Genomic DNA, 10163 nt, shown 5'->3' with positions numbered 1-10163 from the left:
GGGTATTTAAGATGAATGGGAGAGTAATTTTTTATTATACTGCTAAAATCAACAGTGAAATCTTTAAGAATGTACCCGTTAGTGAAAATATTGTCATCGACAAAAAAAAATGCATCATGAATCCAGAGGAACAGTCTGTATTTGTCCTTTAATGAGACAAAAAGAAAACAAGAACATTTTAAAATATATCAATGAAAATTTTAACAAAGTGTGAAAAAATAATATCAGGGCACTATATAAAGTAGAAAATATAGTTGAACAGTTGGATAACTTATCAAAATGCTCATGGATTTTGAAATATATTTGAAGCATGTTGTAGGACATTAAAATATGATTAGTATGAGAGAAAACCCATTTTATTGAAGTGTTGGATAACATTTTCTGCGTTCTGATTCAGTTTACACTGCTTTAAGTTTCTGTACATTATAGTCAGGAAAAAAAGTGAAGAACATGAGCTTCCTCATAGAATCAATTCTGATCAAGCTAGCACATACTTAAACACCACAACCATTAAAAAAGATAAAATAAACAAAAACTAAAACAATTAAAATGATTTAAGAGCCCTGCCAAGATTTAAAGTGCAGAACTTTGATAGACATTTTTGCTTTAGTTTTTTCTAAGGATTGAATCAGACACCAAGACGAGTAAAAAGGCAAGTATGCAGTTTTGATTTGGCAAAAACACAAAAACAAAACAGATATTAAAAGCTAAGCGTTTCCTGTGGTACAATTATAGTTAACATGGTCACTTGTTTATTTTCTTATTCTTGCTGCATAATAATTTATTATGAAAAAGGCACAGAGGCAAAACAGCTTTTCATTCTCAACATGAACCCTAAACAGCGAGTTTTACTTTATGCACAAATAAGTTCTAAAAGAAAATCTTAATATTAATCGTCATCAAAATCTAGTTGATGTAGCATTTAGATGTAAAGACACTTGGACTGTCAGACACTTGAAGATGTCTTGACAGTCAAACACTTTTGGCAGCAATAGCAAACTAATATTTTTGTTTATTCCAATTCAGATTCTTTTAGCAGTTAGGTGTACAGACCTAACTTTGCATTAAAAGCTTTTTTTTTTCTTTTTCTAAGTTAAATTCATCCAAAATTTTATTAACTTGAATCTTTCTGTAATACTGTGGGGAGGAGGTCGCTTATGATGTGTGTACAGCTATTTTTCCAGGAGCCAGAACCATAGGAGTAGCATGAAGGCCAGGGCCAAAAATTGGGAATATTCTCCCTTCAAACTTGTGTGTAAGAGTGACCAAGTGCTTCTCTCTCCCCGCATCCCAGAACGACACCTCCCCTTTGTCCATATTTAGCTTGATGCGTATCTTTTCAGGACCCTGCGGCACCATTACCTCTTTACGTTCATCAGTGAGGACAGTATACACCCCTTTACTCAGCCCCAGGGCCCACACGCCACGACTTGAAGAGACCGTGAACTTCTTTTTCCGGGTCAAAACCTCTTTGCACACTCCCAGGATCCACTTGGGGTTGTCACCGACAATGACGTCCCATTTGTGTTTACCGGTTTTGTATCCTTCAGTCGCCATGACGAAGACGATGGGATCAAAGCGCTCTCGGTTGTCAGGGACGGTCATCCGCTCTGAGCTCTCCTTCATGGTGGTGAGATCAGGGCTCAGTGACAGCCACGGGGAGGCCGTGTTCGGGTCGAGCACCACTGGGTCTGCACAGACAAAGAGAAACATTTATATTTCCTTCCTGCTTGAAGGATGTTTCACTTCCTCCATTTTACTTGAATAAAACCCAAATTATGTAACTATACATACAATATTTGATATGATCCTTCATGTCCTTCCATATGTTGAAGCCCAGCGAGCCAACATGATTGCCCATGTTTATAAGGGAATCATAAAGAAAGGCTGGATCAGGTTCAACCCACTGGGCTCTGTAATAGAAATGAATTTAAAAAAAAAACACACACACACACACACAATCAAATGTGTTTGTGTTTACATACTGAGATCCCACCACATATTAAGACCATGACTTACTGTCTTTTCACATTCTGGAAATTCTGCAACAAAGAGGAAGACAGGAGAGGGGGTATGAGTGGGAAATTAGCCTTGAAGCAAGATTTACAATAAAACCCAAACTCAAAATGAGATGTTAAAACAAGCTGCCCCTGGTTACCTTCAGGAGGGCCAAATCCTCATTTCCCATCTCTTTCTTTATGGTGTCAATGAGGGTCCTTAATTCTTTAATTTCCTTCTCTGTCTCCTTAATAATTCTCTGCATGGTTTCGATCTTTTGCGTCTCATCATTGGACAGAGCTTCCAGTCGTTTGGCCTCTTCCTGGTGAAGAACCATGTGGAGTCGCTCAAATTCTGCCTTGATCAATTTTTCTGCTTCCGAAGCCTGATGCTGTGGTGAGTTGGACAGAAAAAACAAAACAGTGTATACAATTTCTCCTGGTGTCTACAATGGAAAATTGTAGAATTACATTTTTTTACTTTTGTAAAGAAAAAATATCACTGATTTCCAACCAATCTGCGTTTTTGCCAGTCTAATTAGTTTTGCTATTAAAACCGTTTTGTCTGAGTCTTATTAATAATTATTCTAACTTTTATCCCATGAATCATAACATGAACCCCGTGACAGTAACCTTACCTTGATATACTCCACTGCATTGCTAAACTTCTTGTTCATTTTTTTGTGCAATTCCACTTTCTTTTCAAAAATCTGAACTTTGAAGCCAAGCTCCGCCTGAAAAAGCACAAAGAGGACAAACATTTAGCAAAAGCAGAAATATTACGTTTACTTCAGTTCAGACCCACTGCATCTTAACAGATATAATCATATAATCTAATTAACATCAAGATTATGAATGTCATCAATAGGCCAGGGGTGGAAGCACAATGTCTTGATAAAACTATTTGTTAAACTTTTACGATGCTATAGCCGTCTCTGCATTCAGTGAGTTATAAAAATGAAATAATATTAAACATCTTTTCACGCTGATGTAATGTGGCACAATACAAATAGAAACTGATTTGATTTGCCTGATAAAGTGGAACGGAAGCACACAACTGTTGTCTTGAAGTTTTCTTTTTTCTTTTCTGTGGATCTCTAGAGTGTCTCTAGGAATCATTAAGGTAGGCTGGATTTGGCCTACAGGCCTTGAGTTTAACACAATGTGCTCCAGAGCAACAAAATATGCCAGCTCATGTAAAGGAATTCAGCTAGACAGGTCTGAATTGAGTTTTACTCCAGGTGGTTTTTACTGCTGTTAAACAGGTTTGTGTACCAGAATAACCCCATCAGTTATTTCTTAGGTACCTCATATTCGCCTATTTTCTTAATTCTTCTTTTTCATCTGAGCATCTAATCGGCCACTGATGCATTTCTAGACGTTATAAAACAATTTACATGAAAAGAAGGGCGCAGAGAATTACGTCTGGACATCAATATTGTTTTCCATATTTATGCAGAAATGAAAAGTATTTGAAAAAAAAAACCTTTAGGACTCAGGAAAAAATGTAAACATATTTTGTTCTATTAGCATTATCATTCCTCCATTTATTATGTCTTGTAAATTTATTTAACAGTGTATTATAGAATAGTAAAACACGTTGTCTGAGCTTCAGTAAAGAAGACACTCCAAAACTGTTAGGCGGCTTTACCTTGCACATGGATGTGCCTTCTTTCAGGGACCACAGCCTATGTCCGATGTGCTGGGAGGCACAATCCACGCAGACCGGCTCCTCGTCCTTCTCACAGTACAGCCCCAGCGGCTTCAGGTGCAGGTTGCAGAGCTCCTCGCTGGGTTGGACCTGAACGGGCCGCAGATTGTTCTGCTTGAGGAAGCTCTCGCAGGCGTCGTTGAGGGCTCGGTTACTGATAGCGCTGCCCTCCTGGTAGGGAACCCTGCAGACGGGACACGTCCTGTTGTTGAACTCCCAGCTTTTCTGTTGACATTCCCGACAGAAGCTGTGGGAACACGGCAGCAGGACGGGGTCCCTGAAGATCGCCTGACATACAGGACACGTCAGGTCCTGCCGGAGAGGCAAAGTGTCCTCGAACATTTCCTCATCCATGCTCTCAGGCGTTTTGGTCCCAACCAGTTGTTAGGCCTACTTTCGATTTTTTAAGCCACGCAAACACACTCGACTTTCTTTCAGTGAAGTCAAACAGCCCAAAACCTCTGTTAAAAAAATAAAATAGTTATTCCATGGACAGAGAGAAATAATACATGTAATGTTAAAACTTGAACTAAATTCGTCTTACCCTTTGGATTGTTCGTTTCCGCGTTCTTCTTCTTCTTCCTCTTTTCTAAAATGGCGGATTTCAAGTAACCTTTAGGTGGATACCGCCACCTATCGTACATGAGCAGCATTAACTCACATTCATTTTTGTATCACGAAGATAAATAAATAATGATTTCCTTGCTATGCATTTACTCTTGATTTTCTTCAGCCCCAAATATTCAAATATCCAAATATTCATTTAAGACTCAATTCCTGTCCTGCCCTTACTATTTTCCTAAATCTCTCCCTTTCAGGTGCATATTTCACAATGCATCAATACATGTTCATTTCTTTCACTCCACACCCCTCTCATTCATTATTATTTTTCCTCTCAACTAAACACAATATACGACTTATGTTTGAATCTCAGCATTAACAGATCAACAGTAGAGAGGAAGTGGTTAGATAATACAGGCCAGCTGTATCCCACGATGCCCCCTCGACAAGTACAAGTGGTTGAAGACAGAAGGACTCTGGCTAATAAAGTCACTGATAGATAATGTTTCTCTTCCCATGGAAGAAGCTGATACTGAACTGGAGAGCTCCAGTGACAGACTGATGTATCTTAGATGCACAAAAGAGTGTTAGCATCGGTCCTTCCTCCCAGCAGCTGCAATATTTTATAACCATCACTGCTCCCAACAAACTCATTCAAGTAGCCTTTTGTAATATATGCCTTTGTACCACTTGTCTGTTTGTTTTTATTCAGCTATGACCAACAGATGGCGCCACTGACCATTACCAGCTCCACAGAAACAAGGTGATGATCGCTTAAGAGCAAAAATATTCTTAACACAACCCGTAATCCACTTTATACACACATGGTTCATGTGTGTCTGTGTTTTTTTTAAAGATATTTGGAGACAGTTAAACAGAAACCAAAATTGCTCAATGTGTAACAAGTAGATTAAACACGTCATGTAGCAGGAGATAGATCACTTGGACATATGATGCAAGGTTAAGTTTAACTACAATTATTAAAATTAGCAAGCTTACTAGCTGTTTTAAAATAGATGAAATAGGAAAATTCAAAATGGTCAAGTATGTACAGTTGTACCACATTCTTTCCATTTTCATATGATAGACTGAATAGTTTTAAGAGAGATGCTCAGTGCCTAGGATATTATTTTATCATCAGACTTTGATTTGAATGTCTCAGCTCAGATTTCTCACTGACCTGTCTGCTGTGTTTCTTGGCTTTTATGATGCCATTTATTCACTAGAGTTCTCTGGCAAATGTCAAAGGCCTTCACAGGTACATTTTCACTGAAATAAAATTGTACACAAATGATCTCTAAGTAGGTGACTTTTAAAGCCATGTTGTGCACAGAATGCTGTTTAGGGTTATCAGGATAAAGATGATCGAACAGCAGATTTTTAGTGTCTTCAAGATTTATCCCATTCATCATCTTCCTTCCACATTTTCACATATTAATTCATTAAATCTCAATAAAATACAACACGATAAAGTTTGTGATTACAGACTGAAATAGATCAAGGAGGGGGATTGCTTTTGTAATATATACTGTCATTTTCATTTAATTAGAATGCCATTGAAAAGTTGATTTCTTTCAGCAACTCTATTCTCAAAGTATATAGATTAATTGCGCAAAACATTTTGCATCACATCAGATCTACAGAAAAATTCAGAGTACATAATTTGTGTCATTAATGTCAAACAACTCAAACGGGGAGAATTTCCAAACACTTTTGAAATAAGATTTCAACACATTTATTAACATAAAATAGATGCCTTTCTATAAATACTGTTTCAGTTCCAAAATATGATGAGGTGCGCTGGCATTGCTTTGTCGCTGTGGAAACTGCATGACTCAACCAACATGCTTCATTTCTTCACTTGTTTTCTGGAATGAGGGCACACTGCTCCAGTTCAAGCTAACATCTAACCGGAGAGGGCATGACCTACTTGTGGCATCTACGATCTCCAAGGCCACAAGTGCAGCTCACTTAGTGGAGGTCTTCATACAAACTGTCTTCTGTTTCGTCCATATATTTATCATCTTTCATTCACTCCTCCTCACTTTTTTTAGAGACCGAGAGAAGCAGAGAAAAACACTTTTCCACTCATCGCTACTTTTAAAAACAGATTTAGTCATACAGGGTCTTTAAACAAAAGACAGGCATGATGTCCGTTTACATTATTTAACTAAATGTATTTTATGTTTCATGTATTATTCTCAACTATAGTCGGCTCAAAACATAATTAGGTGTTCAAAGAGCAGTTTGATGCAATGTTTGCAGTGCTCTGTATTCATTGCTCTACACCTGAGATATGGTGTGACTTCTGTGGTTATGATGCCTTCATAGTCACGCCAGAGGGTGCATATATTACCAAAAATTCATGCTTTGTGCACATTCATCACAGTAAAAGTTAACACCTTAAGTCAACCAAACTCAAAGCAAGGTCTGTAATGCACTCTAATTACGTTTTTAGACATCAGTCTTACTAGTCGTCCGTGTTAAAAGTGTCTCATTGGTCAAGTTGAAAATCTCTTAAACAACATGCTTCAGTTTTTATTTTAATCAAATCTTTTTTTCCACCCTCAAATTATGCTGACATAAAAAGGGCCCCCCCTAATCACTGAGGCAACTTTTATTTTGGGGGACAGGATGAGGAACTTTTGGAGAGTTTCATTTCTCATGTGCTAAACTAAGGCCATGAAATACCAGCAAGCTACGGGAAACAGGAAGATGCTACCAAACCAAATACTGCAGAATTTATTTTACACCCCCTTGTTTTCCATTCTATTGTCAAATATGAGCCATGAATTTTAAGCAAATGTTCAAAAGCACACCAACACATTAATCGAGAGGTTTAATGTGGCTTCTCATTCAGTTTTTTTTTAATATACATATATTAATGGTTTAATGCCCACATCATAATCTGCAGACTGGTTTCTCTTTTAGTCATGGAGTCAGTTAATTATGCTTCTAAAATACCTACCACAAAATGTGGACAATGCATCAGAATTTAATGAGACGCTGCAAGGCAAAACGTAAAGTGGAAATTTAAAACTTTTTGTGAATCATGAATAAGAAGCTGTAATTGTGACCCAACAGCACTAACCAATCAGAGCATCAACCATCATAAAAGCATCAAGCCAAATGATTAATACACATTACATTTTTCAACCAATTACAGCATATTTTATTTGGGATTTTATGTAATAAATCAGTACAAATCAGTGCATTATTATGAAGAAGAAAGAAAATGGAAATACTGTTTTCACAATATTTTTTTTTTTACAAGTACAAATCTGAAAAGTGTGGTGTTCATTTGTATTCAGCTTCTCCTTGCCCAGCCTGTCTGGTTAGGCAAACAGAAATGAATTGGTAGGTTTGTGGCTGTGCCACATTTTTACATTTTTAGGGTGAACATGCTGAAAGGGATTCATAATATATCTGAAACATGGGATAATGTTTTATTGCCCAATTCTGCTTTCAACGTTTCCCCAACTTCATTCCTGACTTTTCTGGTGTGTTCCTATGTCTTTATGAAGTGTATTACTCACCATTTTTTTTCAGCAGACCTTGAAAGCCTTTACTGAACAAATAAGAAATAAATACAAGCAAGTGGACTCTAATTTGGTGCCATTACATACTAAAATTATTTTATTTTGGAGAATCGGAATGGGATAATTAGTGCAAATATTCAAAATCAAAGTTTTATTTGTATTTCCTCTTCACAATGATGCAGTTTTTTTACTCTCAATGCAGAACATAATAGCTGAATAAAATGCATTCACTTTGGCTGTAATGTGATAACATAGTGAAAGAGGTGTCATGTCTTGTTGTCACGTCAGTATGGTGTTCAGACCAGGTCTGTATTTGGTAAAACAAAGTGTAAGAATGTTTTCGCAGTCGTCACAGAACAAAATGTCACACAGGAAATCCACAGGACGGCTGTGGGTTTTTGATGTTAAGTGAGACTCTATAAGTCACAAATGTGTTTTCTTTTTAAGAGTTTACTCTCCAGTTGGGGATTTTCTGCCAGGGACAATTTTAACGTAGGAGTTCTATGGTGGTCGACATGATTATGGTTTGACTGAAAAGGCTGACCACTGTCATCATCTCTGACAATAAATTTGAAAGGACAGATCTATTTTGGACATAGTGGGTTATATCCCTAAAAGCCAAAAGTAGAGTTAAAATTAGAACATAGTTAGATGTTAAAATGGACTAAAGTGTTTATCCCTGTCATCTATCATTTCTACCCATTCTTCTTCTACCAGTCAGTATCCTCCTCTGTCCTTCATAAGATTTACTATCAAAGGTCAGAACTCTTTCCAAAAACGTTATCAGATGTTATCAGAAACCAAACATGCTGAGTTTGTGGGTGTGTTGCTGCAAACTGCATGCCTGGCCACAATTGTTTCTTTAGCTACTAGGATAAAAGGAGCAGTTCCCAAGTTCTGGTTTCATCACCAAATCTATGGATCCATTCACCAAGAACCTCAGAGACAGTTGTCCCCTGAATAACATTCCACCTAGAAGTCGTTCTCTACTGGTTTGTCATTTCAAACTTCGCCCTGCCTGTTGATTCTCCAATGTTCTGTACCTTTATGGCACACAAAACTTTGCTGCACACCAACCATCCCTCTTCCGACCTGGAACCGAAAGCCTACTTCATTCTTCCTCTAAAATTATGACTCATCTTCTTAAACCTTATCATTGTTCTAACTTCTCCTATCCTCCCAAGAACATTGTTGAAATATAAGCCAGTTTTTTATTTTTTTTTTATTTTTTTTTATTTTCACTTTCTTTTTAAGTAAAATCTTTATTATTCATTCTGAGTCCTGCATGTGATTCTGCATGTGGGTCAGGAAACTTCATGACAGTGAAACAGTCATATACCTGCCAGTTTTTTTCTTGAAACTGCAAGCCTCCTCATCTGTAAAGAAAGTTTTGAAATGAGTCATGGTGGTCTTGTTTGAGTTACATCACAAAAAACCTGTTGATCTTCATGAACCACAACACAGCTTATTTATACATATGTACACCCATGCACACGCATATATTCACATACATTACGGTTCTTCAAATTAAGACCTCAGTGGTTGGTTTCCTGTAACTTTTAGGGTCTATGCACACCTAGAAAGTCCTTTAGTCCAGACCAAAAGCGAACTTCATTTTTTTTTCATTTGGTGCGGTTTGCATTCAAATTGTGCTTTTTAGCAAGCGGACCATGCTTTATAAACAAAGCCATGCTGGTTACGATCACTGCTGCCATTCGACAAAAATAAGGGGGCGGGAGAGATCATCGCAGACCTGGAAAAAACAAACTTTGGAAGTTCTGCTTGTTGCATTTTTATTGTGCACCTTTGTATTGTTATTAAAACTGCAATTACTGTCAAAAGGATCTCATACAACGCAGGCTTTGCAATGTGATATACATTTTGGAGCAGTATTGGCAAATTCGGCTGCAAGCTCAATGAGGTGAGATGAGGTGCTGCAGCATCGCTAAGCAGAAAACTACGGATCAGATACGTTTCAGAGGACACAGTAGCAAGGTTAGCAGCAGTGAAAAATTCATTTTTACCATAATGCCCAGCTCCGGTGGCTCATGATGTCCAAACACATGTACATTTCCTGTATTTGGTTCAGATAGAGGCTGGTCTGTATTTACATCTGAACCAAACCGTACTAGAATTAATTTAGGAGTGGGGCAACATCACCTCAAAAAGTGGGTCTCGGTCTGGTTGTTTGGTCCGCACCAGGATTTGCTTGTATTATATTCACACCTGCACAAATAGTCAAGACCAAAGGGGAGATTCTCCAAATGTGTCAAGTGTGAGTAGATGTGTCTGAGCATCAACACACCTGAGTCAAATAATGAGGCCATTAGAAGGAGTCTGGAGAACTTGACTGCA

At 37.7% G+C, this 10163-nt stretch overlaps 1 protein-coding gene across 1 annotated transcript; it reads right to left on the bottom strand.

The window, feature by feature from the left end:
* Positions 1 to 819: 819 nt before the first annotated feature.
* trim35-28 (tripartite motif containing 35-28) lies at positions 820 to 4361 on the bottom strand. The gene is made up of 7 exons (XM_015052947.1): positions 4253 to 4361; positions 3649 to 4169; positions 2636 to 2731; positions 2159 to 2389; positions 2020 to 2042; positions 1795 to 1913; positions 820 to 1691 (listed from the first exon to the last, which is right to left on the bottom strand). The coding sequence occupies exons 2-7, from the start codon at positions 4060 to 4062 to the stop codon at positions 1156 to 1158; spliced, it is 1419 nt and encodes a 472-aa protein (XP_014908433.1). The 5' UTR covers positions 4063 to 4169; positions 4253 to 4361; the 3' UTR covers positions 820 to 1155.
* Between the last annotated feature and the right edge of the window lie 5802 nt (positions 4362 to 10163).

The sequence above is a fragment of the Poecilia latipinna genome, unplaced genomic scaffold, assembly GCF_001443285.1.
Source record: "Poecilia latipinna isolate Pla-1442-1.1 unplaced genomic scaffold, P_latipinna-1.0 Scaffold54, whole genome shotgun sequence".
Lineage (NCBI taxonomy): Eukaryota > Metazoa > Chordata > Actinopteri > Cyprinodontiformes > Poeciliidae > Poecilia > Poecilia latipinna.
The sequence above is the reverse complement of the archived record's forward strand: the minus strand, read 5'-3'. Positions and strand labels throughout refer to the sequence as shown.

Bases quoted from the DNA above. Each gene is read 5' to 3' on its own strand.
- trim35-28 (XM_015052947.1), bottom strand. From the start codon at position 4,062: ATGGATGAGGAAATGTTCGAGGACACTTTGCCTCTCCGGCAGGACCTG. The intron at 1,914-2,019 runs GTAAGTCATGGT...TTTCTATTACAG, and splicing joins TTCCAGAATGTGAAAAGACA to AGCCCAGTGGGTTGAACCTG. The intron at 1,692-1,794 runs GTATGTATAGTT...TTGTCTGTGCAG, and splicing joins GAAGGATCATATCAAATATT to ACCCAGTGGTGCTCGACCCG.